The sequence below is a fragment of the Vulpes lagopus genome, chromosome 7 (genome assembly GCF_018345385.1).
Source record: "Vulpes lagopus strain Blue_001 chromosome 7, ASM1834538v1, whole genome shotgun sequence".
NCBI classification, from domain to species: Eukaryota; Metazoa; Chordata; class Mammalia; order Carnivora; family Canidae; genus Vulpes; species Vulpes lagopus.
Window position 1 is genome coordinate 42,264,614 of NC_054830.1, and position 25,621 is coordinate 42,290,234.

The 25,621-nt window shown below is 35.3% G+C and overlaps 1 protein-coding gene across 1 annotated transcript in view; it reads left to right on the forward strand.

Moving 5' to 3' along the window:
- CNTN6 (contactin 6) overlaps positions 1–25,621 on the forward strand; it is a 155,589-nt gene that overhangs the window by 68,876 nt on the left and 61,092 nt on the right. The window contains exons 5-8 of the mRNA XM_041762914.1: positions 8,034–8,218; positions 11,855–11,991; positions 13,500–13,629; positions 15,661–15,811. Of these exons, the coding sequence (XP_041618848.1) occupies positions 8,034–8,218; positions 11,855–11,991; positions 13,500–13,629; positions 15,661–15,811 (603 nt within the window). The remainder of the gene's footprint in view (positions 1–8,033; positions 8,219–11,854; positions 11,992–13,499; positions 13,630–15,660; positions 15,812–25,621) is intronic.

The window sequence follows — 25,621 nt, forward strand, 5'->3', positions numbered from 1 at the left end:
TGGGGAAATGAAAGCAGCTAGCCGAGCAGTCTGAAAATTTAACAAAGGCACCCTTTGCTGTTTTTTGTTATTCTACCTCACTGTCTTCGATTAAAAATGGCCACTGACAGTATTTTTCTGAAATGAGGTTTAAGTTAAGAATAATCCCAAACATGAGCATCTTAGGAAACTGGTTCTCTGTACAAGTTTCTGGTTAAAAACTTAGTATGGCCTGGATTTAAGCTGTGTATAATGAGGTTTAAGAAATCCAGGGGAGAAATATAAGCTTTCTCAAATAGCACTAGTAATGAAAATTCTATTTATGGGATAATAGTATAAAATTGAAGCACAGTTTCTACTAGTGTGTGAAGAGCTTTAATTTAACTTCCAATTCAGGTTGGAACTAGGCCAGATGGTTAACAAATGTATACTGTGTCTCTAGATAAAATTAATAGAATGCTCACACAGTAAAAGCATAATGATGAGAGAGAATGAGGGAAAAGTCCTTATTTATGGCAATGCTTATTTAAGAAGCACAAAACCAGAGGGGTGGAGGAAAAAAGAAAAAGAAAAAAATGCTTTGATGTTTTATCTGGTAGTATCTCACAACCATGAGGACCCACATTTCAGGCAAACTTGATTTAGCAAATAGTAGCAAAATCAGAAAAGGTTTTTGCAAAGCTCCTTTTGAAATGCAAGGCTCCTGAGTGCATCTCCTATGGTCTGAGGAAACTTTGAATTAGAGAGTTGCTTCAGATTGGTTTTCTGTATTGAGATTTATATCCAAGCTCTATTTCTATATCATATTGGGAAGACTAAAAAAAAAAAAAAAAAGAAAAAGGCAGGGAAGAATTGGAGCTAAAAGCAAAATGTTGCCAGAAATGCCTGATATTTGCAGTTAGGATGATGATAGCACCATTTGTTTTGGCTTCCCTTCTGTAACAGTGCAGTTTCAAAAGATTTAACAATAATCTCCATTCTGAAGATCCCTCAAAGACCCCGTCTCCATGACATTCTTCATGTATTAATATATTAACTGTGCATTTTAAATAGACCACTTAATTTAAACTAGAATGAACTGCCAGCAAATACTGCATCACTAACATCATCAACACAGTCAAACTAGGTAGATCCTAAAAATAATGCTACAGCCCAGTAGAAGTAGTCTACTATTGTTTATAATTGAATGGGTGGTAACCTAAAGAATTGAAAGGTGAATCACAATAAATTAGCCTGTACTGCAACTCTAAGTAGAGGAGAATTGGCAGGTAACAACTTAGCAGACATTACCTGTCTAAACGTGAGTACCATTCCAAAAAGGTAATTAGAATTGTTAACAGCTGCCAGCTGACTAACTCAGATGACATACGGAAGCCATCTGTCACAATGCCTGGTACATAGTAAGCACTCAATTAATGATTATAATATTCATTAAAATGCTCAGGAGTGTTACATAGGATTTTTTTCTCTCTTTGGAGAATTCTGTATAATTCCTTTCCACACTACTACCATGGTTCTAGATGATTAACTAGGGTTGAAAAACAAGGATACTTCACAGCAAAACATGTAGTATCTCACCTGAGAGACCTCTGTTGTCATGATGAGGAAATGAGCATGACCACTATGATTGGGCATAATAACATCTTAGTAGTCAATATATAAAGCAGTGAGAAGCAAGAAATTTACTTCTAGAGGCATATGGGGATGTTTGTGTGCCCATTTCTTTCACAGTGTGGAGATCTAATTTTAATTGACAAAGGATTCATAAATCAATTTATGTTGAATGCATAGTCATATTGGAGTCCTTAATAGAGAACAGAAAACAAATATCAGCTAGGGTTTTTGCTTTTGAAATAATAACAATAACATAATGATTGTAAGTTGTTTTATTAACTTATTAACACTAAAATGTTGCTAGACATGTTTAATGTTGCTTGACAGCATATTGTGCATGTGACCTGGATTGTATCATTTAATCCTCATAATAATCCTATGAATTATGTACTATTTTTAATCCCTATCCTATAAATGAGAAAATTCATGCTTATAGAGATAGAGCAAAATATAGCTGATAAGAGCTACATTCTGCTTTGTACTACATAAATAATATTCTATTATAATAGCTTTATTATTATAATTATAATTTACATAGAATGGTATGTCTTAGAAAAATGAAATTGCATTTAAAAACTAAAGCTGATTGGGGCACTTGGGTGGCTCAGTTGGTTGACTCTTGGTTTTGGCTCAAGTCATGATATCATGGGTCATAGGATAGAGCAGCACTTTGAGTTTTGTGCTCAGTGAGGAGTCTGCTTGAAGATTCTCTCTCTGCCCCCCACCCCCACCCCCACTGATGCACTTGTTCTCTATCAAATAAATAAATATCTTTAAAAACTAAAGCTCATTACTAAAATAATTTCATCTTTTGTAGATTCTAGTTCTTCCCACCCACTGTCCATTTGGGATGCCTTCAGAAAAGACAGAGGGTGTGAAATCTAAAGCAGTTGATTTAGTGTCTTCATAAGAAGTTTCAGGACAAAATGGGAAGTTTTCATTAAAATGCATATGTATTTTATGTAATCTGTGTTTTGCATTTATTCTGTCCGTATATATCACATTACCAGTGATAATCAGAAGGACCATGGCATTCATATTTAGCAGTGACATAACAAATTTGAAAAAAATCTCAGCATTCAATTAGTAACTGAGTCCTTATAAAACTGTTTTTCTATTAGTAATTTTAACCTAAAATGTAGTCACAAGATATACTTGATAAGACTTCTATTTATAAAAAAACATTTTTAAAATTTTAAGTGTTTTTGATAGTTTACTTGCCCTACAGTTCTAATATATGGAGTATAAAATGTAACATCCAGAGGAAATCCACCATATTGTATAATTCAATCATACAGGTTGCATTTAGACCCAGGTGTTCAGAACTATTTGTCATGTCTTTTTGCAGGGAGTGGGATTGGTTTGTAAGCAGCAGGAAAACAGCTCAAACAAGTTTCAGTCAAAAAGGGAAAAAGGGTCGCCTGAGTGGCTCAGCGGTTGTGCGCCTGCCTTCGGCTCAGGTTGTGATTCTGGGATCTGGGATCTAGTCCCACATCGGGCTCCCTGCGAGGAGCCTGCTTCTCCCTCTGCCTATGTCTTTGCCTCTCTCTCTGCATCTCTAAAGAATAAATAAATAAATCTTTTAAAAAAAGGAAACAAAAAGAAGTATTGATTTACAGAAATGTTCAAAGAAACATGTGGGCCTGGGTGGGGCTGGGCATCAGGCATAACTTGGTCCAGGCATGTGGAAAAATTCCAAGTGTCTATCCTTTGTGTTAGCTTTGGATTTCAAAGATACTCCATTTGGTGGGAAATTATTGTCTAGAAGTTCCAAGTTTCTATTATACTGTCTGAGCAAACCACAGCAAAGAAAGATTCTCCTTTCAATAGTTCTCCTAAAAGCAGTCCCAGAATTGAGTGTAGTTGTCTCTGACAGGTTGCCTTGGTTCTCACAGTTGACCTCTGCAGTGACCATGGTGTACCTGCCTCTAATGGCAAGACCTGAATCTTGTGCTCTGTCCTGAAGCCAGAGGTGTAGACTTCCCAATTCAAATAAGATGAAGTACAGATAGGAAGCATTGTTTTTTTTAAAGGAAAATCAAAATACAGACAACAAACAAACATGGGACCACTGCAGATTGAGAAGTCAGTACTCTAATTGTTATATCCTTCTTCAAAATTGAAAGTTCTTATGTTAGCAGACAGCACACTGAATCTTAGGAGCTTCTCCATAATTAAAAGGTTTATTAGTGAAGATTTATCACTCCAACCCCAAATGAGGTAAGAAAAAAGATCCAGAGGGTATCCTTTCTTAACTAAAAAACTTTTCTGTCTCTGTTCAGCCTTACGTCTTTTCTACATTTCTAGCCTTTTGCTGTTATTCTAGTGTAACTTAGATCTTGTATGTTCCACAGTCATGGCTTTCCACAAATATTCTACTGCTCAGTTATGGTCATGTATTCCTTTGATGTTTAATACCACAGAAAACCATTTCTATGTCTCTCTAATGGCTATATGGACATACCATACTGATAATTATTTAAGGGTTCCTTACACTTGATATCATAATTAAGGTAAAATAAGGGTCACAGCATATTGGGAATTCAATAAATTGGTTTTCCAAGAAGCAGACTTTGAAAGGATAATTTTTTGCAAGTGATTTGTTTGAAGAGTTCTTAGAAAGAACCCATAAGAGAATTGAGAAGTGGAAAAGAGAAGAGAGAGTAGCCAGCAGAGTATGGTATCATACGATATTCAACAGAAGTTAAATTTGCCTCAGTCCTGCGGAGGAGCTCTGAAGAGAGGGCAGGTCTCACCCCAGAGATGTCCCACCACCAGTGGCAAGGAGCTGGACGATTTGTACCACAACACCCAATTAGATGATTAAGAGCTGACCTTGGAGGTGTGTAAATGTCTAGCTGCTTTCACCTCTTTCTTTGTGAAGGGAAAATTAGCTACAGCAGCTTGAGGGTAGTTGTCAACAAAGAGATACAGATGTAGATATTAACTGTTGAGGGTAAAAGCACTTCAGAATCCGGGGTGGCTAAGGGATCAAAAAGCACACAGGTAGAGTACTGACAGTTTCTGCTGCATTACTTCTTTTTTTTTTTTTTTTTTTTTTTTTTTTTTGCTGCATTACTTCTATTAGAAAGATATATCTCTATAGGATTTACCACTTCATCCATTTAGGGGAAAAAAAATTATCCAGAGAGACTTAAGGATTATCATTGAGTTCTTTTGGGGAAAGTAGGAATAGTTGGGGTGGGTGGGACTTATTATTTTTGCCTCCACTTGATTTGGACACTTAAAATGGATATCTACTCTTGTAAAACCACAAATATTAAAGCTATCAGAATATGATCTTGTAATAGCTGTGGGATCTGTATTGTTTTATGTTTAAATGCATAGCATTTGAGGCAAAGACACTTGGGAACAGATCCTAGTTCTGCCACCCTTAGTTGTAGGAAAAGTAAATGCAATTATCTATGCATGTTGTACACATATATAATATACGGCACATAGTTTGTGGTTAATAAGCAATAGCTATTGTGATATTACTACAATTATTATTAAATGGCAAACTGACTCAGAGATTAAGATATTTAGTGATATCAAAAATTGACTTCTGTCTTCATATCAAAATAAAGAACTATGATACAACTATAGGAAATAGACTCAGTCTTTACTGATTTTTTTGTCTTAATGCTTTAGTTTAAAAGCTTTTTTTAGTTGGTTACTTTACATGTATTTGTTATAAACCTCAGAGATGCACAGTCATAAAAAATAACAAAGAGTCATGAATTTAGAAAAGTATCAGAGTCTCTATTTTTCTCTTTGAGAATAAAATTTCTTAGAAATTTGTATTACACAAGTAATGCAGACTTTTGTAGGAAAATAATGAAAAATCGAGATAAGCAGAAAGACGAAAATTGAAAGCATTAATATTTTTACTACTCATCCATAGTAACCTTTAATATTTTTACATATGCATTATAAATATAGATATATTTAAATTTGTATGATAGGGTATAGACTCTAAAATTCACCAAATTTGGTGAAAATCTTTCTGTGTGAGCAATTTTCTTCTAGAACTTACCTTTTTTTTAAAGATATATTTATTTATTTATTTATTTATTTATTTATTTATTTATTTATGAAAGACACACAGAGAGAGGCAGAGACATGGGCAGAGGGAGAAGCAGGCTCCCTATGTGGAGCCTGATGCAGGACTTGACTACAGGACCCCAGGATCACACCCTGAGTTGAAGGCAGATGCTCAATGGCTGAGCCACCCAGATGCCCCTAGAACTTCATTTTTATTTGTAGTTTTGTATTCTTTAATATGAATTAATAAGAAAACAAGTTATCTGGGAGTGTCTGCCTTCGGCTCAGGGTGTGATCCTGGAGTCCTGGGATCGAGTCCTGCATCGGGCTTGCTGCCAGGAGCCTGCTTCTTCTGCGTCTGTTTCTGCCACTTTCTCTGTATCTATCATGAATAAATAAATAAAATCTTAAAAAAAAAACAAAAACAGTTATCTGAGGTTAATAGTTGGCGAGAATATGCCATTCTACTAAAATGTCAACCTAAATTTGTGGTTTGTGGCAAGGCTTTTTAAAAGGCTTAGGTTTGGGGCAGCCCGGGTGGCTCAGTGGTTTAACGCTGCCTTCAGCCCAGGGTGTGATCCTATAGACCGTGGATCGAGTCCCACGTTGGGCTCCCTGCATGGAGCCTGCTTCTCCCTCTGCCTGTGTCTCTGCCTCTCTCTCTCTCTCTCTGTGTCTCATTAATAAATAAATAAAGTCTTTAAAAATAAATAAATAAAAGGCTTATTTTTTTAAAAAACTAAGTTTATTATAATAAGTATTTTATTTTGTCTTTAACCAAATTCAAGTTACATTTGTAACTATATACTAATTCTGAGAAAAATAAATCACACAGTGATTGGGGGATATGTTTTCTGACAAATATGTGAGCACACGTATGACTTTCTACATTATGTCTATCTTTGAGTTGCACAGAAGGGTCATCATTGTTTGCCAATAAAAAATTCCTTGGACTTCATCAGTTTTGCTTTATTTGAGGCCTTTACTGAGTCACCATCACCAATATTCTGTAGTTTACCATTCAAACTCCACAGATCTTTGTCATCTACTTTGCATTTGACTAGATAATTCCCAGTTTATTTTTGTTGACTTGTAGAAATCCTGTATCTTTGATAAAGTTTACAATCTAGCTTTACAAAATGATTTACTTTTATTATTATTAATTTAAAATGTATTTAGAATAGAAACATTTAAATCATCTGGAAATCTATAAGAGAATGAAGAATGATTTGACACTAGAAAAGGAAAGATGTTTAATGTAAATAGATTGGGGATTTGTTATTACAAGTGATTAGTTTATTAGGAAATACTTTCCCGCTCTAATTTTACATAAACCCTGCTGTCTTTGTATCTGTAGAAATAAGGTCTTTCTCATCATGAATTTCTAAGTCCATCCCTTATTATTATCGAAAAAAAATCTGCATGTAATAGGATGCAGACATTTTGAAACCGTGTGGTGCAGGTCACCTGAATTTTGAGCAACCAATAATTATTAGAATGGTTAGGCAAATTCTGAATCATTAAATAATTTTAAAGTGGTCTAGTTTGCCCATGCCTTGTAAAAAGCAGAGAGAAATGATTAGCACTTAGGTTTAGACATTATAAATATATTTTTGCTATTTTCAAAGATATTCATACTAGACTGAAGATATTAGATATAAGATTAAGTTAAACCTATAAATAAAGGAACTCCACAAATTCTAACAGGAATAGGGTACAATATAAAATTAACTTTTATAGGTTATTTGTTATTTTTGTTTTAGATAAGCTATAAGTTAGTGCATTCTTTTGAAAATCATGAAATCTAAACCCCCAATTTATATAAGTTCATTTTATAGTACTGGTCCCCCATGATAATCTAGCTCACTCATCACATATATCTTCAGTAATCTGTTATTGCTAATTTAGCCATAGAGTAATCTGTATTTTTGTCTTAGTATCTATAAGTATAGAAAAAGCTTGCCTATTCTTAAATGTCACATGCTTACAAAGAATTTCCTGACCACCATGTATACACTGATATAATCTTGTTCCTATTTCTGCACCCTGTTTCCTTTGTTTCATTTACTGCAATTTACAAATGTATTATTTTTTATTATTTATTTATTGTATGTTTCTCCACTGGTCTTTAAGCAACATGAGGGCAGAAAACAGGTTTATTTTATTCATTGACTTATTCCTTGATTATAGCACCATGACTTGCACATCACTTAATAAAGTGTTATAAATTGCTGGATGAATGGATGGTGAATGATTGCATGATCTGAAAACTAGTCACAATATAATAAATCGATGGAAAATTTTTCCTTGAGAATTATTCTTAAGGACACTCTTCTTTTATCCTACTGTCATAAAGACTAAATTGTCTTCTATTCTAATGAGGTATAACTGTTTAGTCCAGTCCCTGATATTAGTTGGAGGAGGTTGGATGGAAACCCGTTGCCAGGGAAAGTCAAGTACAGCAAATCCCAAGCTATTCTTGAAATCCCGAACTTTCAACAGGAAGATGAAGGCTTCTATGAGTGTATTGCAGGCAACCTTCGAGGGAGAAACCTTGCAAAGGGTCAACTCATTTTCTATGGTAAGCCAATAGAATTTCAAAAAGTTTATGAAATATTCAGTAATATCCTTCCTTCATAGTAAGTAGTGAAAGCCATTAGCATGTTGTGGAAGAGTGTCATAGGAGAAATAAAGAAGACACATGTCTGGATTAGGATATTTAATACAGTGATGGACAGGTAGGAATGACCATTTTTAAAATATAGCTTCAATTCCATCATGGTTGTTGCATGCTACTGTTTATTATAATTGCCTTGAAAGTATCAGCAGTGTCACATTAAAGCTATAAAACTTTATAAGACAAAGTGCCATAGAATCCAATATACATCCCATAAAACATTCAGCAACAGCCCATGAGAATCTTAATGATAATTCCAGGTAAAATTCACAAGAGAAGGAAATAAATGACAGGAGAAACATAATACTGAATGGTAGTTTTCAGTATTTGTTTCTATTTTCCAGATTTTGTCTATTCATATGTGCATAATAGAAAAATAAAGTCATTACTTTACTTAAAATACATGTTTGTCTCAATTACCAGAATCTCAAATGAAAGCATATATTATATAAAAATTGTCTTCATGTCTTCGTTTATCCAGGCCAAAATACACACTTGCATAAAATTTGCTTCTTCTTCTTCTCTTTTTTTTTTTCTACAGCAAATAAATGATAAAATACACCCAAGAATTATCAAAATGTTTGGTGCTGTTAAAATATTCTTAACTTCTTTGCTAAATTTAATACATCCATATTGGAGAACGTTTTAAGACTGTATTTATACATGACCAAAAATACTTTCCTATTTGTCATGTTTCTTTGTGACATGTTTACAATCAACGATAAAGTAATTGGAGAAAATACATATTTTTTTCATAACTGGAAAAGTCTAAGGTATTGTAATTACCTCATAGGAATGGCGATTCAGTATCCTGTGGTGAGAACATATTGTGCCTTGGTTATATTATTTTCCATTTCCTTTAGAATTTCCTATTTTAACCTCGGATGGAAAGTACTATTTTATATATAGAACATGATATCCTGCTGATTATTCCTCTACAGTTGTAGTTATACACACACACACACACACACACACACACACACATATATATAAGAATTTTTTCAAATCTAGTATCCATTGTAAATAAAATAGTAAGGATGTGACTGGAAGTATTTTAGTCACCAAAGTATTAAAGGCATTGCAAATTTTTAGTGATATTTTATTTTTCTATTAAATAGACAAAGATATAACTACATGATTAAACAGAAAATGAGGGAATCTTTAACCAGAAATCAATAATAAAGTACTTTCTCCCACATCTATACAGAAACTGTTAACTTACACAGCAAATTTTACAAATATTAATTCATGTAATTGTTAACAAGAGTAAGAAGTAGAAACACATGTCATTAGCCATTTAATGAGTTCAAATGATCCTTGTGGAGTAATAATGAATAATTGGTCAACAGGACAAATATTATGCTTCTTGCTCACCTATTAATTTATTTGTCATTGTGCTCCCAAAGGAGCAATTGAGTAATTGACTCAATTACCTGAGAATTGCATAAGACCTGAAAATTTTAAGAACAGAATCAGGTTTATTATATTGCTGTGTTTAAGTTATAATTTGGAACCCTATCCCTCTATATTGTATCTCTATAACCTCTAAAAGAAATTCTTAAAGTATTAATATCATTATAGAAAATGTAACATATTCAGGGACGTTAAGTAACTTTTCATAACCATTCAGTAGGGAAAAAATAAAATCTAAAATCCAAACCTATTGACTTGAAACCCTAACTCCTTTCATGAATTAACTGTGTGAAACTTTGGTTTTCAATCTGAAGAATCCCAAGAATTTACATATTAAATAAATATGTTTTAAAATTATAATTACTGCCCTAAGCAACAAACCATATATATTTCAACTTTTATTAAGCAATATGAATTATATGTTAGCATGAATTTCTTCTTCCAGGTCAAACATATGCTAAGACAATTTCTAAACAATCATCTTCAAATTATAAAATTTTGGTAATAACGTTCAGAAACATGATTCCATTTTATCCATGCATCTACTTCTTCCAAGTCTTGCCTTGATTTGTCCCTTAAAACAGTGATAAGCATGTTCTGTAACTGGAAGTCATCCTGATTCCCACAGATGGCAATCCCAGGCTTAGTCATTACTACAGTGAAACATCACGATTCCTTCTTCTCAGCAACCAGCTCCCTAAAGGACCTTTTATCTTGGTGAAGCAGACGTTGCAGTGGGAAAACCCTGGAAGTCAGACATACTTGTATAACATTTCAAAAACTCTCAATCCCACTTCTTACTTCAACCACTGCTATAGTGAGCAGCTCTTTGTAGGTGTCACCTGATAGAGTCTCATTTCAGGTGCCACAGAAAGTCCATCTGATTTCCTCTTCCAGTTTTCCGTGCTCTCGAGAACATACTCAGCACATAAATACCCACAACCTGGATATGCTCATACATAATGCCTATACTACCCTTGAATGACTGTGGACAGGAGCCAGTGAACAAATGCTTCCTCTTCCTTTCCTAGGTAGACAGTTATAAAGACCCCTTCGAAGTTCACAGAAGATAGAGTAACAGTGGCCCATTTGGGTGGCCAACCAATAACTGATCCTTGCATTGCCTCTTTCTTTCCCTGTTGACTATTCCTTTTCCTGACACCTTACCTTTGGGCTGGCATTCCCAAAGAGACAGCCTGAACACAGCCCCTTGATTTAGGCTCTGCTTCTGAGGTTCAAATTTTGACTTCTGTATCTTTTAACTATATCTTCTTGAGCAAGTTATCTAACATCCCTGCAAAAATCCTCTACAAATGATTGGAGGGAGAATCAACTGCAATGAGACATATAAAACATCTAGCTTGTAATAGCCTGCAGTTCCAAAGGAAATTTCACCTGCTCTTAATATATCTGAGGACAGATCTGACTAAAAGAAAGGGATTAAATGACACAGCCTGGCACCCTCATATCATCTTTATGGAAAAAATATTAGTTTTAAAACATTAAATCTACACCCCACCTGTTTCTATCAATGGTAGCAAGGATCATACCATCTTATACCTAAGTAACACTTAATGTAAGTGCCTTAGTACTCATTGTCTGTCAATGTTTTACCTAGGATAAAAAAAAAATTGGAACATAATCCTACCAATATGTAAAAGGCTCATATTTGAATTGTGCTTCAAACTATTGAATTGTAATTATGTCTGATATAGACAGACTTTAGTTAGTTCAGACCAAATATAATCAAGGGCCTTGGTCCACAGTGGATTCAGATTTGGTATACATTTTCTTACTTGACCTATGCACTAAAATTTACATGAAATTATTCTCTGGTCTTGTTCTGCATTTGGACCTTTTCCCACAACTCCCAAGTTGCTGTAAAGGTGCATAAAAATGACAAATGGCAAACATTTATCTTATGCTGAAGGACCACTGATACTTATATCAAGATTTCTGTTGGTCCACAATGAGGCTCCTGCACTTCCCTTCCCTCAAGGCATGTATTTGCAGCACTGTTGGATCCAGTTAGTTTTGTCCTTCTGCTTTCTATAGATCTTGGAATGTTGCACAATGTTTTGAATAATTGACTTGCCAAGTAGTTGTTCTTCTCTATTTTTGAAACAGCCCCACCAGAATGGGAACAAAAAATCCAAAATACATACCTGTCTATCTATGACAGTCTGTTTTGGGAATGCAGAGCTAGTGGAAAGCCAAATCCTTGGTACACCTGGTTAAAGAATGGTGAACGCCTCAACCCAGAGGTAAGTATCTAAGCTGATATTAAGAATTCACTTATTCTCCTAGGGAAATATTGTTACTACCAGCAACAACTAATGCTCATGGAATGCTGAGTAGGTGCTAGGAAATGTAGTATACTCTTCATATAAACTAACTTATATAATACTTAAATAAACTCAAAGTAGCTATTAATATTATCCCCATTTTTCAAATAAGAAAAATTAAGGGTAGAGAAGACAACTTGCATAAGGTCACACACCAGTCAGTGATAGATCCACATTCAGATATCATCATCATCATCATCATCATCATCATCATCATCATCATTAACGCCCACCAAACTCTTGTATGCTCCAGATCTTGTGTTAATGTTTTTCCATGCATTATCTTACTGTATCCTCATGGCAATTTTATGAGAGAAATGCTAGTATTATTTCTTCTATAGATGATGAAAACTGGTTTCAGAGGGGTTAAGTTACTTGTCCAAAGTCACACAGCACCTAGTAAATGTTAGAATTTATATTCTAAACGTAGTCTGATTCCAGGATCCAAGCTCTTAAACATCACCCAGTATCTTGCTTTTAAGAAAACTAATGGCTCTAAACTAATTGGAAATGGAGGATTAAGGCAGTTATCCACATTTTTCAGTCTAAAGCTTACTTTTGTTCAACAGTATGCTGAAAATGAGACAGCATTTTTTCATCAAATTATTCAGATAATTGCATTAATTCTCCCTTTTACTTTGGACTTGTGGGCACAGCTAGGGACACAAAGAACATCTGGTGTTTAGAAGCCGAATATAATGCTGTTCTTTGTTTTGGTTTTAATGGGCTTTTCTTCCTGAATACCTTTTGCATAGAGCATTTTCTGTTTCCTCCAGCCAACTTTTATTATCCTTAAAGGATGGTAATAGGTATACCGAAATATTTTTTTAAAATTATATTTGCTCTATTAAACTATTTCATTATGTATGCACTCAAAATTGTATTTCTATACTCCAAATGGGACTCTGTAACAGATTTTGGCTGTTTAAGCATACTATGGCAGGCTGCAGAAAAGGAGAATTTAGCTTCTCCAACTTCTGATTCAATTAGAATATTATCAAGTCATCACATTTCAAGTCTTTTGGAGACCTTACGATGGAAAGCCAAAGACATTTCTAACTATTATATTCATGTCTAACATTGTTACTAACCGTATTTTCTGGAGTAATTGGAATGGTCAATATTACAAATTATTTTATATGCCAAATAACAGAAAGCACACACTCTGTGCAGACAACGCCAATTTTCAAAGAAATGAGACATTAAATATACTAACCACTAAAATTATATGAAAGATGTTTCTTTTTTTAACTTCAAAATCTGTTCAGAATCTTTCAGTATATTAAGTGTCATCTTCATAAACATCAGTTCTCATACACCAAAATATCCTATATTATAGATATGCACAAATGTTTAATAATATATTCTGGTTAAGAGTATGCCTACATTAACATACTAGCATCTTCACATGACTTTTCTTTTATTAGGAAAGAATTCAAATAGAAAATGGGACACTTATCATAACTATGCTGAATGTGTCAGATTCTGGTGTCTACCAGTGTGCTGCAGAAAACAAATATCAGATAATTTATGCAAATGCAGAATTGAGAGTATTAGGTAAGTCATTTATTTATAACTAAAAAACTTAAAATGACATTTTAGCAAATGATGATTATACATAATATGAATCAAATTTTTATGTAAATTAGAGAGTGCCTTACCTTGAAATAATGGGAAATGTCTAAATTAACTTTAAAAGAATGTGGGGTAATCATTATTATTCTATCTGAGCAATATTTTAGGACTTCCAGTGGAGCACAATTTTGGGTACATCCAAGCCAGGAGAGGGCTCCTCCAAAGCTGATCCTAGCACATGATGTTTTGAGTAGAATTCAAAATTATCCGTTAGAAATGTTTTCATCTGCCAGTTAAAAGTAAAGAAGAGAAAAATCTCAATTTTTAATGATTTAAGCAGATATTTATTTTATCTCTTAACAGGTTCAGGGGTGGTCGTTGAGCCATGGCACTGTGATTGATGATGTTATTCTTTATCCTTTTCCCTCATGCGTATAGCCTTGAGGAAATGACTGCTATAGCTACAGAAATAAAATCCATATTTAAGGGAGATGGGGAAGGTAGGGACAAAAGTGACCAAATCTATCCCTCTCATTAGAAAATGCAAAATTTCCTTGCATCCTTACAGTAAAATCCTTTTATGCCAATGGCTAGAACCCTGTCACGTGACCATCCAGACCTCACAGAAAGCTGGGCAGATAAGTCCCTACAGTGAAAAATTGGGAATAGAAGCAGTTTGAGAATGATAATCTCAGTGGTGTCTATTACAATAAATAACCCATTAGTGTCTTTTACCACAAAATTTTCTTAATGGTAAGAAGAAAGGAGATGAAAAAGAGGAAGGATCAAGCAAAGCAACAAGGTTCCATGAGCTTATGGACAATAAACATTGATTTGTTTGTTTATTCTTTGAATCACTATTTATTGAACATTTATGTGTACTAAGCATTAAAATATAATTATCAATACTTAAGTGATTTTTACTTTCATAGAACCTGTAGCTTCACTGAGAAAAAAGGCACTAAATTTTAAAGTATGATTATTATGGTCAATAACTGAGTAGTTGTCAGACTTCATGGCAAGTTGAACATAACCTAAATTGAGGACATTCTCTTTAAGCTGAGATCCAAAGGAAAGGCATGTACAGGTAAGTGGAAGGGCAAAGGAACAATATTTTAAATGCCCATAAACAAAAGATTATGGCATATCTGAAAGAATTCCAGCTTAATTAGACTAGACTGGGGACAGGCATTGGACACATTCATGAAGCTGGGTTCCCACATTCATGAAGCTGGAAAGATTCAATGCATCCAAGCAGTCTAAAACTTTCTCACTCTCATGAACTGATATTTGTTCAACATTTATTTAGTGGGGACAAAGTTGAAACTGATAGACTTTTTTTTTTTTCTCAGTCTGCCTGCTTCTACAGAAGGCAGAGTATTTCCATTTTGCTGATTAAAGGCTTGCCTGAAGAAATATGACATAGTGATAGAGTATTCTTGACTTAACTCAGCGGTATCTTGTATTTCACATTTAAGATCATTACAGTGACAGAAATGGATTTGGTGATTTCCCTCATCAGGTTTAAAATCCCTTCTTCTGTCTCTTATTGTTTATAATAAAGAGGTGAAGATGACCATGGTTAAAAAGGGTGGATTAAAAAGGAAGTTAACCATGGTTATCTTCACCTCTTTACTGTAAGCACTGTTGAGAATGTGACTATATAACTTGCTTTTGTTAATCACAATGACTTGCACCAAACAAAAATGAATTACATTTATTGAACATATACTTTGTGCCCAGCAGTATGCTATACTTCTTTATAGATGTTCTCTCATTTAATTTCCACAGTAAATTTCTGAGGTGATATCTACTGTCATCTTCATTTTTCAAATGAAACTAGAACTCCAAAATGCCAAGTTTGTAACTGGCCTCAGGACAACCTGAGCAAAACAGCTTGAAAAAGAGCTCTGGGTACAAATACTAAATTTTGTCTGGTACACCACATTGTCATGTTACCACATGTTAATTAAGCGAGTAACTTAACAGTTTTGTTTTTAATTCTATTTTTAGCCTCAGCTCCTGATTTCTCTAAAAATCCCATTAAAAAGAATTCAGTTGTTCAAGTTGGTGGGGATATTACTATCGAATGCAAGCCAAATGCTTTTCCTAGGGCAGTTATCTCCTGGAAAAGAGGAATGGAGAGCCTAAGACAAAGCAAAAGGTAAATAAATCTCTTTTGTGTTATATTTTGAACTATTTTGTAATACAATGTCTTCCAAATCTAAGTCTAAAATTCTCTCTTTATGATAAGCTTACAACCGAGTACTCAGAGATATCAAACATTGCCACATAATAGCAAAAACTAAAGAATCTTATAAACTTAAGACCTATTTGTATAATTTTGCTGCAATATACTTTATGCTTGCATTTGTAATATATTTTTTAAAATCCTTTAAGACCTTTTCTATATTCAGCTTGAAGATTTTTCCTGACCCAGCCTGCTGAGAAATCAGTGAGAAGAGCATTACACAAAAGAGACACTTATACACACACACCTGGTGTTGTGGTTTTTAAATAGTCACACAGGTGTTCACCCCATGACAAAAATGAATTCACCACATGAAAAAAATGGTAGAGAGGCTCCTGTAGAGAAAGAAGAGAGGTTTCCTTCTATTCTGGATGTGATTGAGAAATCCTGGATCAGCACTGGCATATTTTCTAAGAGAGTTTAGATGGAGCAAAACAGGTGTTTTTCTCTTTTTAGAATATATTTTATTGAGTTTTACTATAGAACCCTGTGTACCTAGGGATGACTAGTCTGTAGTTACAGCTCTATTGCAATGACCCATGTATGTTACTGTGTGATCAAATGTGCAATGGAATACTATTGTGAATGAGCCATTGTGCTGAATATGTGAAAGTGTTTCAGTGAGCTCTTTATCGGTATCATGTGTTATTAATGGACGTGCATAGCTAATCAGGTAGGTAATATAAACAAACAAGACAGGCCAAGTAAAAGAAAGGACAGCCGAAGTGTAATGCAAAATGGCAGTCTGCCAGTCTTACAAGTCAAAGCTGTGAGTTTGCACCAAACTAGATAGTCACTCCAAATTCAGGCAGATGTTTTTGGTGGGAAAGTAGAACTTCAGACAGAGTTGTACAACTTCAAACATTTCAAGAAAAAATTGAAATCTCCATTTTGGAATTCTGAGCCAGTAAAAATGCCCAAAGGCTGGATACAGGGGCACTCTCTTGTTATTTCTGATCTAGGACTGCTTTTGTGGTCAAGGGAGAGAGGTAAGGGGGTAAAACAAATAAACAATGCTGATTGTATAGAGTGCTATCAGGATTATATCTGGTGCCTTGAAGACCCTCTCCTGACAAGACAAAATATGCAAGAGAAAGACTTATCTAGAGCACTCTCTTTCCTTACTATCTCTCCTGTCTCCAGTGAGCTCTACAGCCCTACAGTGAAGTTTTCCCAGGACAGGGATTTTGTCAAATTTATCTGTGCATGCCCTGTGCCTTTGGCATAGAACCTGAACTCAATCAATATTGAGTGGAATGAATGTGTCAAAAAGGATGACTACCTCAGGTGTCACCAGCTTTAGGGAAAAGCTCTTCTGGAGGAGATACCCCAAGACATAAGAACAGAAGCTTCAAAGCTAAGGAGAAAAGACAGATGAAGGAAAATCTGTTGCCTGGCCCTGACTGGGCTCCTTCCTCTGTATAGACTACCTAGGAGATCATGGCAAGTATTCTCAACAGCTTTGGATGTGGATTCCTTTTAAATGTTTCCTCTTTGATTTCTAAAATCTAATTGGGATTTGAAGGCACTGCTGTAGAACAGGAAAACGCAAGAGATATCATAGTATCAAACACAGCAGTCTGTACTGAGAGTTGAGATAAAATGATTACTTCATTTCCAAAAGTGACTCAAAGTCCTCACCTAAGTAGCAGGAATGACTGCTGTTTACTTCCTATAACCTTTAAAGACTCAAACACAATGTACATGGGGAAGAGAAAGAGAGGGAAGAGGATTTGAATTAAAATAAGAAAATGAGAGGGGAAAAAAAGTTTTGTAGAGTATTAGGGAAACTGCTTTTAAAATGGCTTTTCAGGTTTATAAAAAAAATTGAAGAAGAAAAAAAGAAAGTTGAGTCCCAGAAGTACATAGTAATTACAAACATATATCTTTGCCAGTTATAGATTAGCTTAAGCAGTAATTTGCAAAGGTCGCACAGCCAGTTCCATGAGATTTTGTGTCTCTGCATGATTCCTATCCTGTCCCTTCTTCTAATGCCTTCTGACCAGACTGGTTTCATTAAGTACATGGTTTCATGCTGCTTACTGGGAAATGCGGCACCTATGCTTCTATTTGTGTTGACTTAATGCCTTTTTCTTTTGTAGTCTAATCATTTGTAGTCTAATCCGAAGAAGTTGAAGATAAAATTTAGAGTCATGATAAAAAGTAAAGAAGGAAAGGAGGGAGGGGGGAAAGAAGGAAGGAATTTTATAGAACCAGATCCTGAACTCAAAGACACAACACCGAGTCCCAGTATGCATTTTTAAATGCCACACCAGACTGCTTATTTCACTTAAATAGAAAAATAAATATAAAGCCTACCCTCTCCTACCTCTGTTAAAACATGGCACAGTTGTATACATAGAAAGATTTAAGAAAAAAAAAAAAAAAAAAAAAAAAAAAAAAAAAAAGAAAGATTTAAGGATTCACATGTGGAAAACAACTTAAATATTTACAATGATTCCAAGTAGGAATGGTTTTTAGTTCTTGACCTTGGAAATACCTGTGTGGGAAAATGCACATTTTTACTTTCTGTTATAAAATTTCTATATGGTCCTGTCTACTTTGAAATTTCATTGTCACTAACTCTTGCTTCCAATAAAGTGTAACTACCTAGAGATGGTTGAAAGGACTCTAAAGAAGCCTATTCAAAGTAACCTTTCTGTATTGCCTACTTATAAAAAAATGGTGTCAATATATATATTTTGACAGTCTCTTCCACTCTTACATGTATTGAGACAGCATACATCATCTAGGTAGTAAATGATAAAGCTGAGACACTCTACCGAGTTGCCCATCTCTGTTGCCAGATCTTTTCCACTCAACAGATAATACAGAACATCCTTGATTATTTTTTGCAGGACTGTTTTCACATGACTTACCTAATTTCATGTATTGGCAACTCAGATCAAGCAACAATTCTGAATTTAATTAGCATGTTTCTTATTGGCCCATGTGCCACAAATGAAGTCTGGACTATTTAATGATTACTGTCTTTATAAATGCCTGTATTTATGGCAGGCTGTCCAAGTAGAAAAGTTTTCCTACAACTGAAAATAGGGAGATAGCATTATAGAGTCCAAAGGCTAACTGATTTCCTGCTGGGAATGTATGGTCTTATGACATCTACTTCATTCCTTTTGCAGCTACAAGTCATTTAGCTATAGCACCTAATCTGAAGAAGAAAAGGTATGTTCCTGTGGGGAAAAGCAGGATGTATTGCAAAGAGCCCTGCCTTGGGAATTAGAAAACAGGGATTTTGATCCCAGTTGTATCATTGTTGAGTAGTGTGACCTTGGATAAAACCACAGGCGTACTCTCATTTTTTTTTTTTTCTTTTGAGGTCACTGTTTTCTGGATTTATTTAAACACTATACCCATGCAGTAACTGCCAAAATAGAGATTATATATTAGAAGTCAATGCAAAACATTAGTGTGCCAGGTTAAAATTGTAGCTATAATCATAGTTTTAATTATATATATATATATATATATATATATATATATATATATATATATCACTGATTTCCTCAGGTGACCCAGTGATTGAGCCAGACATGATGATTGCTATAAATTGTCATAACAGCTGAAATGAGCTGAGTGGATGGATTCAGAGGTTTGAGAGCCTTGGCAGCTGGACTGTAGCACAACAGCGTAGTGAGAACCACTCTTTCCTTCACCATTATAGGCCTAGCACCCAGCTCCAACCTGGGACATAACAGACATTTAATATATATTTTATGTGTTGCTAAATCAGTGAAAGTTAAAATGTACTTTGTTTTGTTTGTTTACCTGACAAGACATTTTGCAGTTAAACCCAGAACTTACTTAATAATTAATAGGCCCATGATGTGTTCATTCATTCTATAAATACTTAATGAACACCTATTATATTCCAAATACTATACTAGGTGTTGTGGGTAAAATGTTAAGCTAGCCAAAAACGTGACACATAATATTCTTTCACAAGAAAGTGGGTTTTTTTTTGAAGTTATTGGGAGTCATAAGATCTGGGTTTAAGTCCCAACCCTACTTCCCATGCAGTTGATAACTTCTAGCAAGTCCCTGAACTTCAGTAGTCCGCAGTCAGATCACTTGAAAAATGGAGAAAATAGTACTTTTCTCTCCCATATGGTTGTGTGAGACTCAAAAGACAGCGTATATGGAAAGGCTGGGTGATCTGTGTTCTTTCCTGGCACTGGGTGCATTTATTGCTGGGATCCTAACTAATCTTTATGTAAATCTCAGTTACACATTCTTACTGCTACCAGCCAGGGTAAAAACCACAAATTTTGCCACAGAAAGGCAAGATGAATACAGAATAAGCTTATCTCTGCAAGGTATTCTAGGCAACTGAGGGAATCAGTTCTGCATCTGCTAAGTTTTATTAATCACTTCTTTTTTTTCCTCATGGATCCACTTAGCAAAAGAATTGACAGAAATCAAAGGCCTAGATTTATCTCCTTGTGCTCAGTAACTGCTGGCTACCTGTTCATGGATCACCTCATGAATTTAATAGGAAATGTTAACCTGCTGGACAGACAGCTAAAAGTTGTCCTCTGACAGGCAGCATTATAAATACAATGCCTAAATCACCTGAGATTTGGTCAGAGTGCACAATCTCTGAACAATAAAAATAAAGAGATAGAATTTTTTTCCTATTATTGAAAGATATCTGAATTAATAAGTAATCCACCACATTTATTCCTCATTTATCTAAAAAGAAGGAAGGAAGGAAGGAAGGAAGGAGGAGGAGGAGGAAGGAAGGAAGGAAGGAAGGAAGGGAGGGAGGGAGGAAGGAAGGAAGGAAGGAAGGAAGGAAGGAAGGAAGGAAGAAGAAGAAGAAAGAAAGAAAGAAAGAAAGAAAGAAAGAAAGAAAGAAAGAAAGAAAGAAAAAGAATCTGCCACATTTTTCTCTTCCTAGATAAAATAAAGTAAAACAAAATAAAATAAAATCCAGTTATATATCAAATAATCACTAATAATGAAAATAACAGGCTTAAGCACTGTCTATATGTCAGGCAGTTTATCAGACATTAAAGTATACCTTTTTTCTTGGGGATACATTTCTGAGGAACACAGTTGTCACATAGTTATATATGGTTGTGTTTCTACCACTTTTACCTTGGTAATCTCAAAGAGGTAGATACCAAGATACTTTGAAATTCACTGAATATCAAATTTAAAAGTAGAGGTTCTACCCTTTAGCACTTGGTTTCGGAATGTGATCATATTTCCCTGATTTGATGTAAGAGGACTGCTGAACTCTCTAGAACCAATTCTATTACCTCTATCCACTTGGGGTTGGAGAAAAAGAGAGAGAGGGAGAGAGAGAGAGACAGACAGACAGAGACAGAGAGAGAGAAGGAGAGAGAGGAAATGCAGAGTTACAAACAGACCTTCTCAAATCCATGAATCTTGTGTGCTTTGTCCTATAATAATGATACTATTAAACTCTGTGTGGCCCTGGGTCCCTTGGTACAACACATGTACTTTTTGGGAACATATAAAACCCTTAGGTAGCATGGAATCTAGTAGTGGTGCTTTTGCCTTTGAGCCCGAAATTAAGCAGATCCACTTCCATCTGCATGGCACTCCTACACCTTGACACCTCCCTCATAAACACAATAGTCAATTGTGGGAGGTGCTGGGGGAGGAGGAGTTGAAAAGTGGCAGTGAATGAGTGGAGAGAGGAAAAAGAGATGAGAGAGGAGATGAAGAGAGGGAAGAATGAAAGAGAGGAACAGGGCGTTCTTGGTGCCAAGAAAGAATTGATGGTTATTTAGCAAGTCATTTGATCTTTCTTCTATTCATGAGTAAAAATGTACCCTTGGGAGGCCTTATTTGAAAGTCCTTAGCCGAGTGACAATGAAGATGAACAGAATAAACATTAGTTTGTCTTCATTCCACTCTTTGCTAAACTAGCTAGACAAAGTAGGTCCTTTGGTTACATAGCCCATTGCCCAACACTTTGCTACCAATCCATGTTCTCCTTAGAGCCTTTTCACAACTGTTTTACCTTAGCTAGTGGGGATCCATCTGCCTGAACGTAAGGGAGCCAGTTATATGATGTTTCCTTCCTGTTTGACCATTCTCTGTGTATCTTTCAATATCTACTTTTTAAATCACCACTGTTTCTTTTTTCTTTTACTTTTAACCCCCAGTACTTAGCCTTCATAAAACACCCCCTCCACAAATCTCAATTCAGTGCAACTTTAACCAGAACATAGCAACCAGCAAGCAGCCTTCTCTATCTCTTCCTCCTCCTTGCAAAGCTTCCTAATGGAACAAGCAAATAAGCCTAATTTTATTTTGTATCACCAACTACTTAATGTAATAGTGCTTAGTACATCAGGTAGCATGAGTATCAAATAGGCAAATGAACCATATGTTCCCATGTTTAAGGAAGAATGACAGTCTGCATAATGCCAGGCTTATTACAGTCTCCCTTCTGTGCTGCCTCTTTGTAATAAAATTTTAAATTGTTCATACTCAACTCCTGAGAGTCTTGTTAAGGTGAGCCTTTCCAAGGGACTACATGCTGAAGATGTCAAGAGCCATCTGATACTCCTGCCTCTATCACGCAAAGATTTAACAAGCTAAAATCCTGTGTGCCCCTGTCAGTCTTGCCCTCATTTTTCCCTCTTGCCATCCAATTCTGCTTTCTTTATCCCCACTGGCCTCCACTGGTCTGGATCACTGACCCTTTAGCACTATGAGTCCAAAACCACCTGCCGGCCATGGTCAGAAGAAGCTCCGGTTCATTAGAGATGTAAAGCCTGCCTTTAAGCTCAGCCTGCCCAGCTGGGTGTGCATTCTTTTATGCCACTGCCTTGGGTTACACTATTATTGCTGTAGTTCCCTATTCAAAATGTCTTAATGATGGGCAATAACATCCTGTAGCTTTAAACCAAGGGCAAATATGACAAAGCAAAGAAGTTCCACAAATAAATAGCATCTTATATTCTTGCACTTACTGTATCTTGTAACAGAAAATACTTAAGCTTTGTTTTAGAGTTGCTGTGAATTCGTTGTCTCTATCAATAGGCTTCAAACTTAATCATACATAAGAACCTTGTGAAAAATGCAGATCCCAGAGCAATGTCCAAGATTTTCAGTCAGTAGGTAGGAAGCAGGGGCTGAGGAATCTGAGTTTTTATAATAGTAAAGTCCTCGGTTCTCAAGAGAAGCTGAGATGTTTGAATACCCCTTAGAGAAATATTGGTTTGATGCAAACATATTACTTGAAAAATAGAAACTTCATTTTATCTCCTTTCCCCCCAGAACTTTGATTCCTATATTAAAATGCTTGATTCTTTATCTTATTTCACTGCTGAGGAAATAGAAGTCTTCATTTTAGTTACTTTTTAAAAATATTAATACTATTGGCCTTGGAATGATATTTACTTACTTTAGTATTTGCTTCTAATTTCTGAGTGACATTTGTATTTTCCAAAGTTTACATAAATATTCAACAGCAATAACTTTATAGATAGAAAAGGTCAGTTATTAGTGCAATTTATACAAATGACCTTTTGTTCTTAGTTTGACTTTTGAGGGAAGAAATGATTACTTGATTTGCCTAAAGTACAATGCTCCTTAGAAAGAAAATGTTTGCTCTACAGGTTTGTGTTACACCCTTATTTTCTCATAGATGCTGATGGACATACGGAAAATAAACCAATAGAAATAAATACAAAGGATAGAATTGCTATCTTATAGAAACTATGATCCAGTTGAAGAAATAAAAACCCAACCAACAATGTGAAAAGTGAGTCTTATTTATATCTTCACAATGAAGAGTCAGGCTTGTCAGAGCATTTTTGTAGTCACTGGCTATTGTTTCCCAATTTTTAAAATCTTTTTTTTTTCTGCTCTTTTTCCACAGTAGAACTGTGTTTAGGGGAAGGGGGGTGCTTTTGTTTTGTTTTTGTTTTGCTTCCAAATAAAATTTATGCTGGAGCCCATTTCATAGAAGAGCTAAAACTGAACCAATCTGGCTAATGCCCCAGAGGACAAACCAGAGCCTCTCAATACTCCGCCCACCCCTGACTCCCCACCCTTCTACCTGCCCTCAGCAGCCACAAACTGCCTTCCTTCCAGCAGCCTGTGGTGTGCCCTAAGAACGCCCTGTATCTCCTGAGAGCACAGTTAGAGAATTGTTGATTTGGAGTGACAAATCTGATTCTCAAGTGTGACTTGTCAAACTATTCATTTATTTATAAGCATAGTTGCAAACCAATTTGACAGGCCCTGTGAAAAAATTCTGGGTTTATAAATTTGAATGAGCTCCGAGTCTCATGGGGGAAGCAGACAGGTCAACAGCTCCAGTGCAGTGGGGCATGTGTCATCACAGACAGAAGATGGTGAGGACTGACTCGGCTTACAGGAGTTCAGAAGGGCTTCAGCAGTTTGGAGGTAACTGAGCTGGCACTTGAAGGGTAGGTAGGAATTTTTCCTAGTAAACAAAAGTGGAAGAACTGGCTATATATGTGGCTGTCTACTGCATAGTCATTGTCACATATGATGCCAGTTAAAAGGTTTGGATATGCACTTACCTTCCTCAATGCAGTATATTATTCCTCTAAGTACAGACACATCATTTTGTAAGCCATCCAACGGTTGACTCTGACTTCTTAGGGATGCTTGGATACACTTATATGTTATAAGTTATTCACATTTATACATATGTATAAATGTTATACACATTTTTTTAAATTCTATCTCAGATTTAATCAACCAAGACCATCAGAAATCTGTCCTTCTCATTATTGACCCCAAGTCTCATCAAATAATAATAATATTACTGGTAATAATATCAACTTATAGTATCTGTCATGGATGGGTAGTGTATTAAGATGTTAGATACATTTATTTTTTATAAGATGCCTATTAGGGGGGTATTATTTATTTGTATTTTTTTAATGGTTAAACCTAAGGTTTAGCAAAGTTAAACATCACATCTACCCAAAGACATCTACCTAGTCACAAAGCTAGTGAGTAATAGAAATGCATTCAATTCCAGGAGGCTCTGACTCCAAAGTTGTATAATCCTAAACACCACAGTGTAGGCCTCTAGTTAGTTTTCTGGCATCATACAGCATCTGTCTGTAGAACTAAAAGCAGGCTGTCATACTATATACATTATTTGTTCATTATTTTTTCCAGCTCAAATTATAATTCTTCCAAAAACAGTGGTATATACAGTCAAATTCTATTTTTCCATCAGTAAAAGGTATAGAATAGGTCTATATGCTATCATAGCACTGATAGGCAGAGTCTTAAATCAGTCCCCTTAGTGGCTTAGCTTCCTACATCTATGATATTCAAATGACTGATTGGATTTTTAACGTAACATGCAGTATAATTTATGGTGACATATGGACATAGAAATGCAAATTCAATAAATAAGGGTAAACTCCATAAGTTCCATGAAGGACTTTATGTAGGTATGAAATTATGTATTATAATTAAGAAGAAGAAATAATTGGAGTTAGCAGAAAGGAGTCGCATCCAAGTTGGTATCTCATTCTCAGCCATGTTTGTAAGCTTAGCTCTGTAGACTCTGAAGAATATAATAATTCAGTAGCCAAAAGGGATTCAGAACTGGAAACTCCATTCATATCCACTGCCAAAACCAGATTCAAGATGGCAGGGGAAAGATTTCCCAGATACACCGTGTTCTGAAATAACAAAAGGACAAAGCTAGAATGAAAAGGGGCAATA